We start from the raw sequence: 18855 nt of genomic DNA, 5'->3' as shown, positions 1-18855 counted from the left end.
GGCTGAGGCTCCCTTTCCAGGGGAAGGAGGGCGGGGGAGGAACAGTGTTCCTTCTTTGGTAACTTCCTAATTCCAGGCTTTGTGCTTTCCCCCATGTACCAAGGGTAACATCCCTCCAGATTCATGTTTCCTGGCGGCCCCGGCCATACTGGAAATGTGCATGCTGCGACTCAACAGCCACAGCAGGGTCTGCTCCCTGGGATTACAGCCATTTAAAGATGAGAGAGGGCCCTAACCGGTTTGGCTCAGTGGATAGAGTGTCGGCCTACGGACTGAAGGGTCCTGGGTTCGATTCTGGTCAAGGGCATATACCTTGGTTGCAGGCACATCCCCAGTAGGGGGTGTGCAGCAGGCACCCGATCAATGTTTCTCTCTCATCGATGTTTCTAACTCTCTATCCCTCTCCCTTCCTCTCTGTAAAAAGTCAATAAAATATATTTTTAAAAATTAAAGATGAGAGATGCATTGCAAAAAAGGAAAACATTTTCAGAGTACAAGGGATGCTCAAGTTTCTCTAGTTTCTAGACTGTGAGTTTAAGTCCCCTCTCTATTGCTAACACTTCTAAGAAAACAAATTTTCCCTTTTTTTGGTAATGATAAAAAAAAAAAATAGATTCTTTTTTGTTTCATTTAGAAACCACCAGCCATCAACAATGCCATCTGACAGAGTGGTCAGAGGAGTGGTTTTCTCTTCTTCTTCTTGAAAACCTTTTATATATAAAATGAAAGAAGGCCCAGGAGCGGACAGCTGTTGCGCGCTTTCTTACGGAAGAGAGAGCAAAGGAAGCTTCTAGTGTGCTTCCAGCCGCGTGTGGGGTCAAGTTTTTGAAAATTTTCTCAATTTTCAGAGAGAAAGGGAGAGGGAGAGGGAGAAACATCGAAGATGAAAAAAACACACAAAACAGCGATGAGAATCATTGAGCGGCTGCCTCCTGCACGCCCCCTACTGGGGATCCAGCACACAACCCAGGCATGTGCCCTGACCTGGAACTGAACCGTGACCTCCTGGTTCAGAGGTCAATGCTCAACCACTGGGCCGCACTGGCCAGGCTACATATTGATTTCAGAGCAAGGGAGAGAGAGAGAGAGAGACATTATGAGAGAGAAACATTGATCGGCTGCCTCCCACACGTGTAACTTGGGCATGTGCCTTGACCAGAAATCGAACCCGCCACCTTTATAGTGCACGGTCCAACCAAACGAGCAACACCGGCCAAAGCTACAATTTGGCTTTAAAACTATGTTTTAAAATTCAATGTAATTCTACCCAAACTGCGAAGAAGGTACATATGCCCTCCTCTGCCTTGACCCCCAGGCGGTTACCCTGTCTCAGAAGGAACCACAGTTATAACTTTCTGGATGGAGTTATACAAACCCAGGCATATTATACACAGAATAACCTTCTCTCTCTCTCTCTCTCTCTCTCTCTCTCTCTCTCTCTCTCTCTCTCTCTCTCTCTCTCCTTCCCTCCTTCCTTCTCTCCCTTCCACTCTCTCTAAAAACAGCAATGGAAAAATATCCTAGGGTGAGGATTAACAACAACAAAATATACCCTTTCCTGGAGCCTGCATGTTCACTTCAGAGTACACCTTTTTTTTCTCCCCCTCCAGGTGAGCTTTAAAAGCATTTTCCCAACTGCAAATTGAATCCCCCTGAGTAAACTGGCTTGAACTCAGGTCCTCAAAGAGGCTGGGGGTGTCCCCAGGGGACATGCCCCCTTGAGGCATGGAGGCCAAGTGTGACCCGGGAAAGGGAGGGCTGGCAGGCTGGACCAGGGCCTCCTGGCGGAGCTTGTGAAGTGGCCCACAGCCCAGAGGGAGGGCGCACAGGCCGGGGCTGGACCTCGCTGAGGGCAGATCAAAGGCGGGCGAGATGCAAAGGCCGAGTGACAACAGTGAGAGGAAAGCTAGGCTGCGGGGGCAGGCGGTGTCCGGAGGGTGACAGGAAGGCCTGGGCTGCCCCGCACCTGCGGAGGGTGAGCCACACATCTGTGATGAGCAAGTAAACAAACAACTAAGTGATGGCTAAACCCAGGAGGCCAAGGGAGGAGCAGGGGCAAGGAGGGAGGACCGCGGGGATGAGACCACCTGGGGGGGAGGCGGGAGCGGGTGTTCCCAGAGTGGGGAGTCGAGAGGAAGGAGGTTCATGCGCCTTTGGAGGCAGCTGTGAGCTTCCGGGGCCTGAGCATCACCGCAACATGCTCGCAGGGAGCAGGCACACCTCGCAGAGCAGCGGGGAGAGTCGCTGTTCCCTCTGTGCACCCCAGTCCCCCCCACCTGTCACCGTGGGCAGGGCAGGCCCCGGGAGCAGGTGGGAGTATGTCCCACGTGGCGGCTGACTCCTGCCCTCCCCGCCTGCTCTCCCTTGGGGCATCTTCAGGCTCCAGGACGCCCCTGCTGCTTTCCAGAAGCCTCTGGGAGGGTTTTGAGGACGCGGCTGTGCCGCAGGGGGGCGCGCTCCCCCGCTAACCTAGGAGCTGAACCCCAGTCCGGGCGGGGAGGGCCTGAGGCGGCCACGAGGGGGCGCCCGACACCGCCTGTGCGCGTCCGCCGCGCCCCGCGAGCTGGCTGTCCGGGGAGGGGTGCAGGGAAGAGGAGCGGACGGAGGGCAGGTGGATAAGGGGCCAGCGGGTCTGGAGCGGAGACGGACGTGGAGGCGGGGGGAAGCCGATAAGCGAGAAAACTCGGGGCGCGAGGAGGCATGTGGCTGGCCAGCGCCCCGGCCTCTCTTTCCGCTGCCCCACGGCCCCACCGGCCGGGAGCGGGGTCCGAGCCAGCGGCCGAGGCAGTGTCAGCCGGTGCCACCCGCGGCATGTCGGCCCCGCGGCTCCAGGCAACGGAAGACGCCGGCGCCCGACAGCCTCCGCGGAGGTTCGGGGCCATCTGCCCCCGCCGCCCCGCGCGCCCCCGCCGCCCCCCGCCGCCCCGCGCGCCCCCGCCGCCCCGCGCCGCCCCCGCCGCCCCCGCCGCCGCCTGCCCCGCGCACTCCGCACTGTGCGCGCCCCCGCCGCCCCGCGCGCCCCCGCCGCCCCGCGCGCCCCCGCCGCCGCCTGCCCCGCGCACTCCGCACTGTGCGCGCCCCCGCCGCCCCGCGCCCTCGCGCCCCGTGGGCCCCCCGGGCGGACTCCCACCACCCCGCGCCCCCCACCCTGGGGCGCATTCTCACAGCCCGCAGCCCCAGCCGGGAAGGTCTGGCTCCCCCGGGGCCGTTCGCCTTGAACGTGACTCAGCGCTTTCTCAGTGCCAGGCTCAGCGCCCCCCCTCGCGTCCCCACCCCGTCACCCTCACCCTCCCGCCCTGTGGGTTCTACCCCCACGGGAGGCCCGGGCCCTCCTGGCCGCACGCTGGCTTCCTCCCGGAGCCCGTCGGCCCGTGGACTCTCCCCGCGGGCGCCTGGGGCGGGCCTGCCTGGAGCAGGTGTGTGTCCGGAGCGGGGACAAGAAGCCCTGACCACCGCCCTTTCCAGGGCTTGGTCCCCGCTCTCCCCGCTCCTCTCCGGCTCAGTCCTGGAGCTCCCTGCACCTCTGGGCTTTAACCTGACCTTCACCGGCCCCGGGCCTTCCGGTCGGTGGGTCCGCTCACCAGCAGGCTCTGCTGTCTCCACGCATACCCTGGGCTGACCTTCCGCAGTGTCCTCCCGCCCCTCCCCAAGTGGGCTCCACTCACTCACTAACTCACACGGCCATCCGCCACCTGGGGCGCGGCAGTGTCTGCCCCGGCCTGCACCTTCAGGCTGGACTGATTTCCCGTGTGTGGCCGCATCTTTGGGGGTCACTCACGCCTGGCTCGCCTCCTAGGCTGGAACTCCCCTTCCCCGGTGGAGGTCATCTCTGTGGAGGGGCCTGGGAGCTGGGCTGGGAGTTTGGTGGAGGTCAAAGTTCAAGCCCAGGGTAGGGACTGCTCTCAGCTGGGCTCTGACCCCAGGTCATGGGGACACCGCTCCAGGGATAGAGGTGAGACCAGAGGACAGTTTCCTCCTCTGCTAACTGAGGGCTTGGCCTGCTCCCTGGTCCAGGCCACATGGAACCAGCCACACAGAGCCCTGGGCCCCTCCCCAGACTGCCTCGGGCGGGAGCTCGCTGGGCCAGAGGGTGGCAGAGCCCTGGAGCTGAGCCCTGGTGGGGCCAGTGGGGCCAGGTGGGGGCCAGTGGGGCCAGTGGGGCCAGTGGGGCCAGTGGGGGCCAGTGGGGCCAGGTGGGGGCCAGTGGGGCCTGGTGGGGGCCAGTGGGGCCAGGTGGGGGCCAGTGGGGGCCAGTGGGGCCTGGTGGGGCCAGTGGGGGCCAGTGGGGGCCAGTGGGGCCAGGTGGGGCCAGTGAGGCCAGTGGGGGCCAGTGGGGCCTGGTGGGGCCAGTGGGGCCTGGTGGGGCCAGTGGGGGCCAGTGGGGCCTGGTGGGGCCAGTGGGGCCAGGTGGGGGCCAGTGGGGGCCTGGTGGGGCCTGGTGGGGCCAGTGGGGCCAGTGGGGGCCAGTGGGGCCTGGTGGGGCCAGTGGGGGCCAGTGGGGCCAGTGGGGGCCAGTGGGGCCAGGTGGGGCCAGTGGGGCCAGGTGGGGGCCAGTGGGGGCCTGGTGGGGCCTGGTGGGGCCAGTGGGGCCAGTGGGGCCAGTGGGGCCAGTGGGGGCCAGTGGGGCCAGGTGGGGGCCAGTGGGGGCCAGTGGGGCCAGGTGGGGGCCAGTGGGGGCTGCTGCTCTTCATGACCTGCCGCTCCCAGGGTGCTGGGCCTAGCTGGTGACTCTCTCCCCTCCTTGGATTCCTTCCGGGGCTGGGAGACCCCCAGTGTCCCACTCAGGACAATGGAACCCACATGTGTAATAGGGAGGCCAGAGAGACCCGGGGAACGTGGATGGGGCATGAGCCCTGGCCCTCGGTGAGTTGGCCCAGGACACTGCCTGCACGCCACCCCCTCTCTCCAGGACTGGCCTTGAACGGGTGGCCTCCACCCCGCTTTCCTGGTGAGACAGTGCCAGCTCTGGGCCCAGCCTCACAGACGGCCACCCCACCAGGCCACCCACCCAGGCCACCCACCCAGGCCACCCCCTAGGCCACCCCCCCAGGCCACCCCCCCAGGCCACCCCACCAGGCCAAGGTTAATCTTCAGCCAATCCCAGACACTGGAGGCTCTGCTCTCAGGCCTCACAGACCTCCTGGCCTCAGCTAGAGACTGGGCAGCAGGTCCACCAGGGCCCGTCCTGGTGCACAGTGGGGTGGGACCAGGCAGGGACAGCTGAGCTGGGCACAACTCTGTCTTGGTGACCTTGTAGCTGGGATGTAAATAGGTGAAAGGCCCGCTTGCTGACCCTGTGGTTTTTTGGGGGGGAGGGGTCCTTGAATGCCGGTTTCTCCACACCAGCCCTGCCTCTTGGCTCGCCATGATCCTCACTCCCAGGACAGAGGCCCCAGGGCAATGGGGGGCCAGAGGAGCAGATGAGAATGGGGCAGGCTTCTTCCACCTCCCTCCACCCCTTCCTCCTTGCCCCATGTCCCTTCTCCCTCCCTCCCCACCTGGCTCCCACCAGCCACAGGCCCACTCAAGGCCCCCGCGGTCCCTTTTATTGCCCCACCCACACCCACAGGGTCAGCAAAAGGGCTGCTGACTCATCCAGAGCAGGGCAGCGTGGGGCATTCCACTCAGACCCTGCTCACCTGATTGCTCTCTCCCCAACCTCTGCAGCCCGGGGCCCCCAGAAACCCCCAGCCCCAGCCCCAGCCCCACTGGCTGGGAACCCCTTCGTGTTTCCTGTCTGCAGTTGAAACCTGCCAAGGCTCCTTGGCTGTTTCTCTACCTTTTATCCATCCGCCCAGCCAGCACACTCATTCATTCATTCATTCATTCATTCATTCCTTAGGAAATCGGGCTGTGTGCTTGATGCTGCAAATGTAGAAAGCAGCAAGACAGGAGGTTCTGTGCCCGCGGGAGTCTGCAGACCCCAGAGCTTCTGAGATGGGCAACTCTGAGGCAGGGTCTGTATGCCACTCCTCCCGCCGCTGGGACCACCCACCCACCCTGGCCCAGCACAGCAACTTTAAGCAAGTTGGCGAAACGGGAATATCATGTGGGGATAGGGACCGGGCTTGGTGCCCAGATGAGGCAGGAAGAGGGCAGGGTGGTCTGGGGCGGGGCAGGCCCCCTGACAGAGCCCGTGGGTGGCTCTGCGTACACACAGCAGCCTCTGCTCAGCTTCGCTCCCTGGGCAAACAGCCTGGAGGGCTGTGGGCAGTCGCTGTGGCTTCAAAGGGCCCTGGGGGCCTGGGGGCCATGGGCGGGGGTGCTGTGTGCGGGCGGCCTGCTCTCCCCAGTTACTGGAGTCTTGCTGTCCCGGGAGCTCAGGGAGCTGCTTCCTTCCAGGGAAAAGAGGGTCTGAGCCCCTCCTGCGCTCTGAGCAAGCGAGCTAGCGTGGGGCAGGGCGAGGGGCTGTGCGGAGCTGGGGGCAGGGCATGGAGACCTTGGTCCTGTCACCCCTGGTGAGTGTGCACCAGCCTCTCCCTGCACCGCATCCCCCAGGCTGGTTGGCTTCCGGGGGACAGTGCCCTCCAGCCGATCCCTGCCCGCTGCTGACCACACAGGAAAGTTCAGGCCCCAGCATGCCCGCTGGGTGACTCTGACCTGTCCCTGTCCCACCTGGAGCCCCTGAGTGGGACAGACACATGTGCCCCAGGAGGGTGGTGGCCCCCAGGGCCCCCATGTGCCTCCTGGCTCACACAGTCAGCGCAGCCCCAGCATGGGTGGCCTCACAGAGACCCCCAGGGTGCCTCCCCTCCCTTGTCACCTGCGTTTTCTCCTCATCATTACACAAGAATGTGTCAGCAGGACCTGGGCCACTCTCCACCCCATTGTTAATGCGCCCCCCCCCCCCCAACTCCACCCCAGACAGGCTTAGGCCTGCCCGCTGCCCCCTGCTGCGAATCCAAATACACCTGTTTACCTTTGGGCCTGGCCCAGAATGGAAGGGCGCCTGGCTCCTGCCCACCTCCTCCCCACCTGCCCTCACACCCCCTCTTCCTGCCCCCCAGCTCCCTCTCTTCCTTCTGAAAGTCTGTGCCTGTGGGTGGGGGGTGGAGAGGGGTCCCATCCTCAGCTCAGCTCTGCAGGCGCCTGGCCTTCTGCTGCGGCACAGCCCGGAGCCCGAGGCTGAGGGGATCCCAGGAGGCTGGAGCCTGTGGGGACCTGGCCAGGGGAGCAGGATGTGCTCTGGGCAGGGAGGGCAAGGGCCTCAGCTCCAAGCTCCTGCCCTCCCCCCCGCATCACATGGGAGCTGGGGCAAAGGGGACCACTTAGGAGGCAGAAAAGCAGCTTCTTCTTTGCGAAGGGCTGCCCCAACACCTAAGAGTGAAGTAGTTTAGGGGCTTCTCACCTCAGAGGTGGGGATTAAAGGAGATGAGGAACCTGCTCAAAGCCACAGCTTAAAGGAGACAGGACTGCCCGGCCGGTGTGGCTCAGTGATTTTGAGCATCAACCCATGAACCAAGAGGTCACCGGTTGGATTCCCGGTCAGAGCAGATGCCAGGGTTGCGGCTCGATCCCCAGTAGGGAGCGTGCAGGAGCCGATTGATGTTTCTCTCTCATGGATGTTTCTGTCTCTCTATCCTTATCCCTTCCCCTCTCTCTAAAATCAATAAAACATATATATATTAAAGAGAGAGAAGAAGAAGAAGAAGAAAGAGAGAGAGAGAAAGAGAGAGAGAGAACCCCCCCAGTGCAACTCATGACCCTGGATTGGGGTGCTGGGCCGGAGAGGGGCATCAGTGGGGCCATCTGCAAACTTTGAATGGGTCGGTGGTGAGATGGGGTTACCAGGTCAATGTCCATGTCCCGATGGTGATGGTGGCAGGAGGGTTTGCAGGACTGTCCTTGCTCTAAGGACATACACACTCCAGTAGTTTGTGCTAATGGGCGTTGTGTCTGCAGCTCACTGTCACATGCTGCAGTTATTCTGACTGGGGTCACGTCGAATCCATCAGTAACTATGAGGTAAATGAACAGCTTCTTAAAAAGCCACCAGGGCATGCCCGGCTGGCGTGGCTCAGCGGTTGAGCATCGACCTATGAACCAGGACGTCAGTTTGATTCCCGGTCAGGGCACATGCCTGGGTTGCCGGCTCAATTCCCAGCACATATATATTTTCTACATTCAAAGGCTGTTAAATCACTCGCGTTGTTTACCCATATCTTCAGAAAAAAAAATCACTTCTGCTGTCTTGGTAAACAGCCTGCTTCCCTATGTATAATGGTCTGGCCCTCTAGCAACTTCAGCGAGGAATTATAGCTAATTTGCCTACAAACGTCAGGTGGTCATAATAATCTGACCACTCAGTGTATAAACAAATAAAAAATAAAACTAAAAGCCATGGGGCAGGGACAAGCAGGAGGGACGGGCTCTGAAACTCACACTTTCCCTCTGCAGATGCTGCCTGCTCAGCGAGTGGGAAGCCCAGTGCGCCAGCCCCCTCGGCTTTGGTAGCGTCTGGGGACCCTGAATCAGTGTTGGTGCCTGGGCCCCAGCACAGAGATTTTCAGGGGCGCCTGGTCATTTCCCTACAGCCAGGGCTGAGCCCCACCTCTGCGCACTCCTCGGCCTGTCCTCACCGCCTTGGGCAGCTCTGCCTGCCCGACCTTGCCCCTCTCCCCCCAGCACAGCGGAGGCAGAGGGTGAGGTGGGGGAGAGGGCGAGGTGGGGGAGAGGGCGGCACGCCCACCGGTCAATCAGAGATGTAACCCCTTTGGCCAGGGCTGGAGGCTGATCTTGGGGGCCAGTGAAGAAGGCCAGAGGCCCCCCCCACTACTTCCCCACTACCGGGGGCCAGTAGAGAGCTGGGCTGGTGGGTGGTGGGGGTTGAAAGGAGTCGTGGAGTGAGGCGGCCTCAGTCTGCTGTGGGAAGGGGCTGGGCTGGCTTCTGGGCTCAGCAAGGCCCCAACCCCACTGGCCCTGCAGCGTGCGCCCTTCTGAAATATTTGGAATCATTAGCAAGTGAAAGCAGCAAGTTAGCAAGGGGAATGCAGGCTGGCCTAGAGCCAAGCCCCAGTGAAGGGAAAGAAAGGGCTTGGGTGAGAAAGGGAGAAAGGGGTCCTGGAGGCTGGGCAGGACTGTGCAGGAGATGCCCATTTGTGCCAGGGTGTGTGTGTGTGCGTGTGTGTGTGTGTGTGTGTGTGTGTGTGTGTGTGCCCGCGCGCTGGGGGAGGAGCTGTGCACCCCCAGGGTGTTCTTGTGGGGCTGAGTGGAGAGGTGGGTTCCAGACAAAGCTGGGGGGCGGGGACTGAGAGATGCCACACTGTCACTCAAACACATGTTCTGCGCCTCAGTTTCCCCATCAGAACCCTGGTAGGCTGGGTTCCTCACAGAGCAGACCGGCCAGTGTGAGAGAGGGGGGAGGGTCTGGGCATATAAGCTTCCCCGGTGGCCGCCTCCTGCTCCAGCCTGCACTGGGCCTGGGAGGGAAGGCACGGGCTGGGTGGGAGTGGGGCCTTGGGACGGGGCCCTCTGACCTCACACCCTGTCCCCTCCAGGAGGGGACCGAGGGAGGGAGGTGCTGGAGACTGGCCCAGGCCAGGGAGGGTACATTCAGGCAGGCAAGCCCAGGCAGGCCCTCACGGCGGGACGCTCAGCGGAGCCCTGGGCAGGAGCGGCCTTTGTGAGTCCCCAGGGCGGGAGGGGGCGGTGCCTCCTTTTCACACACTCCTGGGGGCTGTGGGTGTGCTTATCCCCATTGTGCAGATGGGGGCACTGAGGCCCGGGCTGCAGGGGAGCCCTCAGGCTGCCTCTCCCCTTTCTCCCTGGGACAGTCATCAGGGGGCATGTTTCAGTGACCCCCAAACTCCCTCCCAGCCCTTCCCCTGCAGCACTGACGAGAAACCCCCCTCCTCACGGTGCCCTTGCCTTTTCCCAAAGAAAGTTGCAAAAAGGTCCATTTGCAGATTTAAAAAATTTTTATTTTCAAAAAAAAAAAATTTATTGTAAATAACTTTCCATGAAAAAGGTTAAATTGCCCCGTGGGGCAGGAGGATGGATTTGGGATGCAGCCTGGGGCGCTGGCGGGGGGGGGGGGGGGCGGCGGCGAGACACTCCCTCCCACAAGTGCAGGGGGGGCACAGGCGACCCCCACCCCTTCCTGGCCCCAGTGGTTATAGCAAGCTGGGCATCCCTTCCAGTTAAACCTCAGCTATAGTGACACTCACTACGTTAGTCTGTCTTCCCCTCCCCCCTGAAGCTTGGCTACCCCTGCCCCCAACTCCCCAGAACCCCAACTCCTCACTACTGTCAGCCTCCAGTCGGGCTCAAAAATTAGGGGTTTCCCACCTCGCCCCTGCCCACTGTGGAGATGGGCCAGGAGAAGACTCCGGAGGCCTTAGGAAGTCTCCCTGCCCCATGGGCGCCCGGACCTCACCTCTCCTCTCCGCCCCTCCCAGCTCCGCTGCCTACTGCCCGCTGGCCCTGGGAGGCTTTGCCTGGAGAGGCCTCCGGGGGTTAATTTGCAGTCATCTAATTAGCATTTGCTGTACCTGGGAATTTTTTCTGGATAGAGACCTGGGGGGGGGGGGGGAGGATGGAGGAAGGAGAACCTTTTGAAGCCAAAGTGCCCAGGTGGGCCCTGTCCTCTGGCTCCCCGGCCCCAGCCCGCCAGGGCCCCTCAGGCCGCAGCGCTCACGGCCAGGGCTATTAGCTGGTCCCTGGGGCAGGACAGCTGAGGGTCAATGAAACACTGTGTGTATGGGGGCCGGGAGGGGAGGCAGCGAGTCACTGGTCCTGAGCCCCAGTTCTCAGCCTCCGGGGCTGGAATCCGAGGGCAGCCCAGGCTGGGGGATGTGTGGCCCCGTGGTGCCAGCTCAGGAGGCGTGGCCCAGCCCTTGTCTGGGCAGTGGGGTTCCATGGGCCTGTGTTGGGGGGCAGTCTGGGCCCTGACTTGGGTGCTGTCCGCAGGTGGGGGCGGGGCCCGGCCTCTTACAAGAAGGCGCCCACACTGGCCCAGTCTTGCAGGTCGGCAGCGAGGGTGGCGTCCCCGGCCTCGAAGAGGGGCTCGGGGGGCAGGCAGCCGCTGCCGCTCTCGTCCCACGGGTGCTGCAGGAAGGACGTGGCCAGGAAGGTCTCGTCGAAGTCCAGGCTGTCGGCAGCCTGCTCCACCGAGGGCCCCCACGTCGTGGGGCAGTCGATGTGGTGGCCGTGGACAGTGAGGTCCACGTCCCCGTGCGAGGCGGGGCTCAGCGGGGGGCTCAGCTCCAGGGCCTCCAGCGCGCCCAGCTCCCCCCCCAGGGCGCCCGAGTGGAAGACCGCCTCCCAGTCAAAGTTGCCTTTGAGGGGCTCCAGCTCGCCCTGCTCCTCCGGGGTCAGCAGCAGGGCGCTGGGGGGCCGGGGCGCCTTGGCCACCCGCTTGGGCAGCGGCTGTTTGCGCTTGTGCCCGAGCCTGCCCTCGCCCGCACCCCAGCCCACCTCCCCGGTGGCCTCCTCGAACTCCCGCAGCAGCTGCTGGGCCTCGGTGTTCACGGCCAGGGGCCCGGCCCAGGGCGCGGCGCTGGGCTTCTGCTCGGCCTGGCGGGCGAAGGCCGGGTGGATGTGGACCGGGGTCAGCCGCCGCTTCTTGAAGGCCCCGCTCAGCAGGCGCTCGGCGTACTGGGGGTCGATGCGCCAGAAGCCGCCCTTGCCCGGCTCGTCCTTCTCCCGCGGCACTTTGATGAAGCACTTGTTCAGGGACAGGTTGTGGCGGATGGAATTCTGGGCACAGGACAGAGGAGGGAGGAGGACGCTGAGCCGGGAGGAAGGGTCCGTGGCTGCCTGCGCTCCCTCCCGCCTGTCTCCTCCCCTCTTCTCTCGGTGGGGGAGGGGGAGGCGGCTCTGGGACACCGGCCACAGGGCCCCCGGAGCCAGGAGTGCCGTCGGGGGGGCTTTTATTCCCTGTTGCCGGGATATCTGCCGGCTCAGTCATCCGAGCCCCGAGCTACAGGGTGGTTTCAGTGCCACCCTGTCCTGCCCGCCCCCCCTCACCCCACCACTTGCAGCCTCTGGCCAAACGCCTCAGCTCCCCCAGGGCCTGGCCTGGCTGGCCCTCTCTGTTTGTGGAGTGAGAGGGTTGGGGTGGGCGGCACGGGGTGACCTGAGGTGTGAGGGGGTGTGTGTCCACACGCCTGCGTGCACAGGAGTGTGTGTAGGGATGAGGTGTGGTAGGAGCCGATGGCTCCTTTGTTGAGCCAGCCGCTGGCCAGGGCCTTGCCCCCCACGCCCCTCCTCCCACCAGGCTGTTTGGCCTCAGTTGATTATTACCCAGCAAAGAGCATAGCGCTCATTCCTGGGCCCACTTCCTGCAGTCGGGGCTTCGCAGGCTTGGGGGGGATGGGGGTGGAGCAGGGGTCTCTGCCTTCTCGCCACGGCTGCCGAGGGCCTCGCCCCAGCCAGGGCCCAAGCAAGTGAAGAGTAGCGGGGACTGTGATGTGCGGCCTGCTGCTGCGGGTGCCCCAGGGGAGAGTCTGGGTGTCCTCGGGGCCTCTGTCCCCAACCAGGCCCTGATCCCGGACTCTCAGGGCAATGCCTGCCCCGCCGCAAATCACCATCCTGCCGCATTCGTTCCTAGTTGCGTCGTCTTATCCAAACCGGGATGGGGTTAGGGGTCGGGGCCTGGACAGCGGGGCGGACGGGTGGGTAGTGCCCCTTGGCAAGGCTGGGTGTTTACATGGCGGCCTGGCCCTGGGCTGCTCTGCGCCAGGTTCCGGAGACTTGGAGCCTGAAGCCCGAGCTGGAGGCAGAGCCCCTGTGGGAAGCACCTGGCTCAGGTAATTGTCTCCCCAGGGAGCTTGACTGAGAGGAGGGGGAGGAGTGGAGACAGGAAACTGGGGAGCTGCTGGAGTGGGGGCTGGGGCAGCAGCTATAGGAAGGCCCCATACTGGCTCTCAGACACAGCTGCCTTCACACCCCACAGCACTCGACCCCCTGCCCCCCAAGCCAACTGCAACCAGGCAGAAGGCAGAGCGTGGGCCGATGCTCCAGCTTCCACTTCTGAGCCAGGTCCTGAAAACTGTCCCTGGGCAGGGCAGTGTCTAGGAATTCTAGGACTTGGGACAAAAATGTGTCCCTCGTCCATCACCACCTTCCCCCAGGGGGCTGTGTCCATGGCAAAGTCTGGCCCTGGTCTTTGGGCTGAGCCTCTTGGATGGGTGACAAGTGTTTGCCCTTTGAACTCAGCATCCTCACCCAGCCCTAAAGCCCTCTGAACAGCCCCCTTCTCTTAAGTCAAATGAGAGGCATTTCCAAGCACTGGGCTCCCCCAGGGCCTCCCTCCAGGGCCTTCCTCCCGTGGGGACCTGGCTACTTGACCCGGATCGGAGTGAAGAGAGTGAGTCCCTGCAAGAATGGAGGAGGAAGGGGCACGGGAGGAGGCTGGGAAGGAGCCGCCGCAACCCACAGCTCCCCTACCTGCCAGGTGGGATCAGCGTGGCGGAAGTAGCAGAAGTTGTCTGTGATCCACTTGTAGATGGCCGACAGGGTGATCTTGGTGGCCTTGCTGGCCTGCATGGCCATGCAGATGAGCGTGGCGTACGAGTAGGGCGGCTTCACGCTCGGGTTGGTGGTGTAGTCCACGTCGTCGGGGGGCGGAGCCTGTAGCCCCGAGGGCGAGCTCCCGGACGTGCACGAGGATGTGGGCTTGCCCGGCGTGTGCGGCTGCCCCAGGCAGGCGGGGTCCGCCGCCAGGGGGGACCCCGGCGCCGCCGAGCCCGGCACCTGATGGTAGCCGTGGGGGTCGGTGCCCCCCGGGGGCAGGGTGGGCGCCTTGGCGTTGAGAATGGAGAACTCCTGCAGCCACTGCAGGCTGGTCAGGCTGTCATCCAGGGCGTCCGGCTCCTCCAGGCCGCCCTCCGGCCCCGCCTCCTCCGCCGCCCCTGCGCCCGAGAGGCGCAGCCAGCTCTCCGCCATGTCTGCGGGGACTCTCCGAAGGGGCGGTCAGCACCCACGGCTGAGCCCCGGTGGCCCGCCGCGCTCTCCGGCCCGCTGACTCCCGCGGCTCCAGTTACACCGCCTCCCGGACGCGCGCTTCCATCCCGCGACCTGGGGGTCGCCTCCTCCGAATGCGAACGTGGGGCCTGCGGGGACCGCGGCGGGAGCTGAGCCTTTTCCCACCCCCGGGGGCGGGGGCGGGGGCGGGGGATTCCTCTAAAGTCGTCCCGCAGCTGCGAGGGTGTGTTAGGGCTGAGGTCTGGGAAACAGGACCGACCCCCGCAGGGACCGCCTCGCTTCATTTCCTCTTCGAGGTGGAAGAGGTTATTAGCCAAGTGAAGGGAGAGGGTAGGAGCATTCCAGTCGGTCCCGTTCTCCGCAAGAGCGGGAAGTCAGACACCCCCACCCCAACACAGGGGAAGGGGCGAGGGAGCCCGCGAGGGCAGGACGACAGGGCGGGGGCCCGGGAAGGTGGTCTGATCTTTGAAAAGGGATATTCGGATGGGAGATCAGGGGAAGGAAGGGATCGGGGCGGAAAGCCAGGTACCCCAACGCCGCAGAGGTCAGTTTCCAGGCCCACCACTTGCTGCGGGACGCACGGAAGAGCGCGCTGCCGCCCACCTTCCGCGGCCCGCAGACCTCTCAGTCCCTTACCTGGCTCAGAGCGCAGCCCGGGCTAAAGGAAGGTTCTGGAAGAAGTTACCACCACCCCCGCGGCTCTCTGCCCTCAGCTTGAGGGTCCCGGCAGCACCCCTCGTCGTCCCCCCAGCCTGAAGGCGCCTCTCTGAACGCCCGCGGCCCGGGACCCGCATTAAGTAGCCGCTCCAAAGGCTTCTCCTGCTGCCATGGCAACGCCCCGCCCCCATAAACAGCTTTCGCTGCTGCCATTGGTCAGCACGTCTCCAAGGTGACCGCGGGCTCTTGCCACTCTCTCCGGCGGTAACTCTCTTGGAACTCCCTCCTTTTGCCTCCCTCTCCCGCGCCACCCAGGCCCCTACCCGCCCGCGGCCCGCGCCTCGCATTCCCGCCCGAGGGGCGCGCGCAAGTTTCGGAGCAGCGCGCGGCTCGGCGCTCCTGCCGACTCGGGCACCCAGGGGAGCCGTTCCCCCCAGGACCCGCACTCCCGCCCTGCCCCCTCCTGTCCCGGCCGCACCGAGGCGTCTACGGCTCCGGGGACGCAGCCCGCGGCGCGGGGCAATGCCCAGAGCGGGCTCCGACTCGGGAACCGTGCGCTGGGGTCCCAGGGCCTCTCCTCCGGGTTGCGAGTGGCACTTCCTCGCGTTCCGCGGCCTGTCCCTCTCTGCCGATCCCGTGTCGGCTCTGGTGCCCGCGGGCAGGTGTGACTCTCCGATGCCACCTGCCGCCCAGGTCCGCAGCCATGGCCCGCCCGGATCGCAGACGCACCAAGGCGGGTAGGGTCATCCCTCCCGTTCCCGGTAAGCGGCTGCCTCCCCACCCCTGACATTCCAGAGGCTTCTGCGGAAGTCCTCCCTCCTTCCCAGACACCTGAGGAAGCAGACCCAGCGGGTACAACTCAGAGAAGCCGCGGACTTCCCAAGTTCTCCCAGCCAGGCCATTTAACCCAACAATTCCACCCCCTTTAAGTGACAGGGACTGTGGCCCTCCCTCCCCGCCCCCCGCCCCCCCCCTCCCTCCTGTCACCAGCTTCCCTGCTCTTCAATTATGCAGGAGCTGCAGTGTTGGGAGTTCTCGGGTTTAAGGGCAAGGGTGGGGCTGAGGGCTCCTGGCTCAGGCCTCTGCCCAGGCGCTGGAGGGCTGCGGAGGGAAGCCAGTGCCCAGGGGATGGCACATCCACTCCCTCCCAGGGGCATGGCCTCCCCTGCCCCTTGCCCTCGCCTCCCCTCCACACTCTCCCGTGTAAGAGGTAAACGGGGTGGGAGAGTCAGACAGGAACTCTCACCAATAACCAACCGCGGCAGCAGCGCTCTCCTTCCTTGTAAACAGTTTTATTCCGTTTTAAGAATCATGCAGCAGCCCATGAACACCGCATCCCGACGTCCCCACTGTCGCGTACCCATGAGCGTAACTCCAGGGATGAGGGGTACACGGATGGCACAACCGTACAGACACCTCTGCACACAGCCGGGGTGCAGACCCTAAAGCAAGGTGAGCAGCGAGGGGGCCAGGGTCAGGCGGACAGGACCCTAGCTCTCTCCGGGTGAGATGGCTTCAAGTGTGTGGGTCTGTGCCCAAGAGGTGCCCGGTGTGGGTGTGAACTCCGGTGGGATGGAAAAAGGCTCTGTCAGGAGGCCTGGATCACACCACCTGGAGGCCGTGGGGAGCTCAGACCCGTGGTAGGAAGGAGCGACCGGCCTCCAGTTAGCCTATGCCTGTCCATTCTCTCGGGGGCAGCGGCCTTGTCCCCTCTCAGGCTGAGGACTAGCCTCTGGGGGCGATATCTCTGCTTGCCAACATCTGAATGAGGACAAGGGGGGCGGGGGGGGGCAGAGGACAGGAAGTGACGGAAAAACAAGGACTGAGGGGCCATCCTGTAGCCCAGAGGTCTTGGGTAGGGAACCAGGGCTTAGAAGAACCTTTCTGAGCCTCTCTCCCCCTGGGAGAGGACACAGACCCCCCAGAAAGGGTGACGGTGATGGCTTCCTCTTAGCGTTCCTGGCCCCTGTGGCTGCTGTTAACCTGCGGCTCCTTCATCTCAGGTGACACCACACCGTGAAGGCAGTGCCGGGAGAGCAGGTGGGTCTGTGCGCCTCTACCCGAGGCTGAGGGAAGCCCCCTTTCCTGGCGTTTCTGGGGCTCAAACTTGGAGGAACTCAGGGAGTGGGGTTATTGCTCAGATCTCAATAGGAAAGGGGCTGGGGCTGGAAGAATGCCAGGGCCGGGGCGGGGGGGGGGGGGGGGGGACACGGAGTGGGGCCTAAACCAGTGGAGTCCACGGCAGGATTCCAGAGAGGGAGGACGTGGGAACTCCATCCAGAAGCTTCCATTCCGGCTTGGCTCACGTGGCACCTGTCAGAACAGCAGGCTCCCCGACCAGGCAGAGTGTGAGCCACAGCCACTGGGCGGCAGGGGGGCCCTGCTCACCCGGCCATGCAAAAGGCCGCCGGAAGGGTGCCGAGCGAGGGCTCAGGGCTCCCTGGGAGGCTTGGCAAGGGCCCCGAGAAGCTCTTCCGGGTGACAGTTCCAAATCCTAAGACAAGCCATTGGACGGGCATAGCCTGGGCTCCATGCCTCAGCCTCACACATTGCTGTTTACAGCTCTGCCTCCCAAGCCCGCGCTCGACCACCTTTTCCAAAGGCCAACAAAGCCTCGGCGAGGACTCATCAGAGCCAGTGCTGAGAGGGGGGACCCAGCACTCACGGTCCCGGGCAGCCTTGCTCTCGCCAGCTTTTGGGCTGAGCGGGGGAGGGCACGTGACTGGAACACTCTCTCTAAGTCTCTAATGAGCCTGTGGAAGGCAGTCCCTCCCCTTGCCCCTCTCAGGCTCAGGAGGACTAGAAGGCAGGGGGGCGGAGGGGGGGAGGACATGGGGGGGAGACTCCCAGGGGTGAAGGCCCTGCCTCCTGCCACCAGCGCCCAGCCCACTGCCGGCCCCCAGCTCAGCGCTCCGCACCGCTTCTTTGGGGAGTCCTGGGTACCAGCTGGAGGGTCCCTGGTCCACCCCCCTCTCAGCCTGTCTCTTCAACTACGAACAAACAGGGGTGGAGACGGGGAAACGGGTAAGAATATCACTGGACAGGGCCAGAGTGATGACAGCTCCACGCACAGGACAGAGGTGGTCACAAATGTGTTTTGAAATGTCACCTTAGGGTGGTGTCCCAGGCCTTCCCGGATGCACCTGATCTAAGACCCTCCCGAGGGCGGTCATGTAACTGGGAGGGGAGGGGGCGCGTGTCTCAGGTCCAAGGCCTCCTCTCTAAGCAAGACACTCACATGAGGCTTAGACCAGCTCGCCTGCTGGAAGCAAGAACTGTCTTTTCAACCAACCGTCTGGTGGGCTGGTACCATTTCTCTTGTCCTTGAAGGAAACTCCGCATACAGTGCAACATGGCTTTGCCTTCTCACGTGTCTCCCTCAAATCCCCCCCCGAACTGGAGGTTTCAAATTGGAGTTGTTGTCCTTGACACACAAAAACGCCTGCAATGCAGCCGCTAAGACTCCGAGCCTTCTGGTCTACCCGCCACGGAGAAGAGAGATGCTTGAGACGCCAGCCTGTGGGCTATGGCTCCCCTGAAGATCAAGATACAGTGGGAACGTTCCAGAGGGTCTCTGAGGAGGAAGGAGGCCTCCAGCCCCTTCGGAGAGGGCCGGGGTCCTGGTGATGGAAGGCTGGGGGCCGGGAGGAGCAGGCTGGCCTCCACGCCCAGCTCCCACGTGGGTGTAAAAGTCTCCATGTGTCCCGCTGAGGATGCCCAGGAGGCCATGGTCCAGTGAGTCCAGGATGGGATGTGGGGACCGGAGGAGGCTCTGGCCTGGGGCGGGCTCTCAGACGGCCAGAGGCCCCCACACGCAGCGCCCGCTCTCGGCATCCTCCAGGCTGCTGGACGACCGGCGCCGACGCCGAGGGTGCCGACGACTGAGCGCGTTGTCATCGGCCTGCCAGGTGCCTGAGGAGAGAGAGGAAGGTCACAGGGCCAGACCTCGGCCAGGTCCCTGGGTCTCCAGCAGGGCAGCCGGGAGCTCGGCATGGAGGCTGGCAGGATGCGTGTCACCTGAAACTCTGCGTGTGCGGCCACAGCGCGGGAGAGGGAACGGGAAGTGGGCGGCCCTGCCCCACGGGGCCTCTGCGCCCCATGACAGAGGGACACGCAGGCTGTTTCGCGCTTCGTGGACTTGCCCTGGGACCCACTTTAGTGCCTTGTTTTGAAGTCAGCCCACGTGCTATGCTGGACGAGAAGGAAACTGGGCCCAGCTGAGCTTTCCTCCGATGGGAAGAAGTGTTTGCACCCCGAGAGTGTCTGCTGGGG

General features: G+C 63.7%; 2 protein-coding genes across 4 annotated transcripts in view; both read right to left on the bottom strand.

The window, feature by feature from the left end:
* Positions 1-9894: 9894 nt before the first annotated feature.
* On the bottom strand, positions 9895-15285 carry FOXJ1 (forkhead box J1). Its single transcript, XM_036342193.1, has 3 exons — positions 14563-15285; positions 13390-14054; positions 9895-11697 (listed from the first exon to the last, which is right to left on the bottom strand). Exons 2-3 carry the CDS (start codon positions 13885-13887, stop codon positions 10930-10932), a joined length of 1266 nt encoding a protein of 421 aa, XP_036198086.1. The 5' UTR covers positions 13888-14054; positions 14563-15285; the 3' UTR covers positions 9895-10929.
* Positions 15286-15856: 571 nt separating this feature from the next.
* Positions 15857-18855, bottom strand: part of RNF157 (ring finger protein 157) — a 68048-nt gene continuing 65049 nt past the window's right edge. For 2 of the 3 annotated variants that reach the window (XM_036340752.1, XM_036340754.1), the window contains one exon: positions 15857-18495. In XM_036340752.1, the coding sequence (XP_036196645.1) occupies positions 18374-18495 (122 nt within the window). In that variant the 3' untranslated portion in view covers positions 15857-18373. The remainder of the gene's footprint in view (positions 18496-18855) is intronic. The other variant, XM_036340753.1, reaches the window with a different exon arrangement.

Source organism: Myotis myotis, unplaced genomic scaffold, assembly GCF_014108235.1.
Source record: "Myotis myotis isolate mMyoMyo1 unplaced genomic scaffold, mMyoMyo1.p scaffold_m19_p_17, whole genome shotgun sequence".
Classification (NCBI taxonomy): domain Eukaryota; kingdom Metazoa; phylum Chordata; class Mammalia; order Chiroptera; family Vespertilionidae; genus Myotis; species Myotis myotis.
The sequence above is the reverse complement of the archived record's forward strand: the minus strand, read 5'-3'. Positions and strand labels throughout refer to the sequence as shown.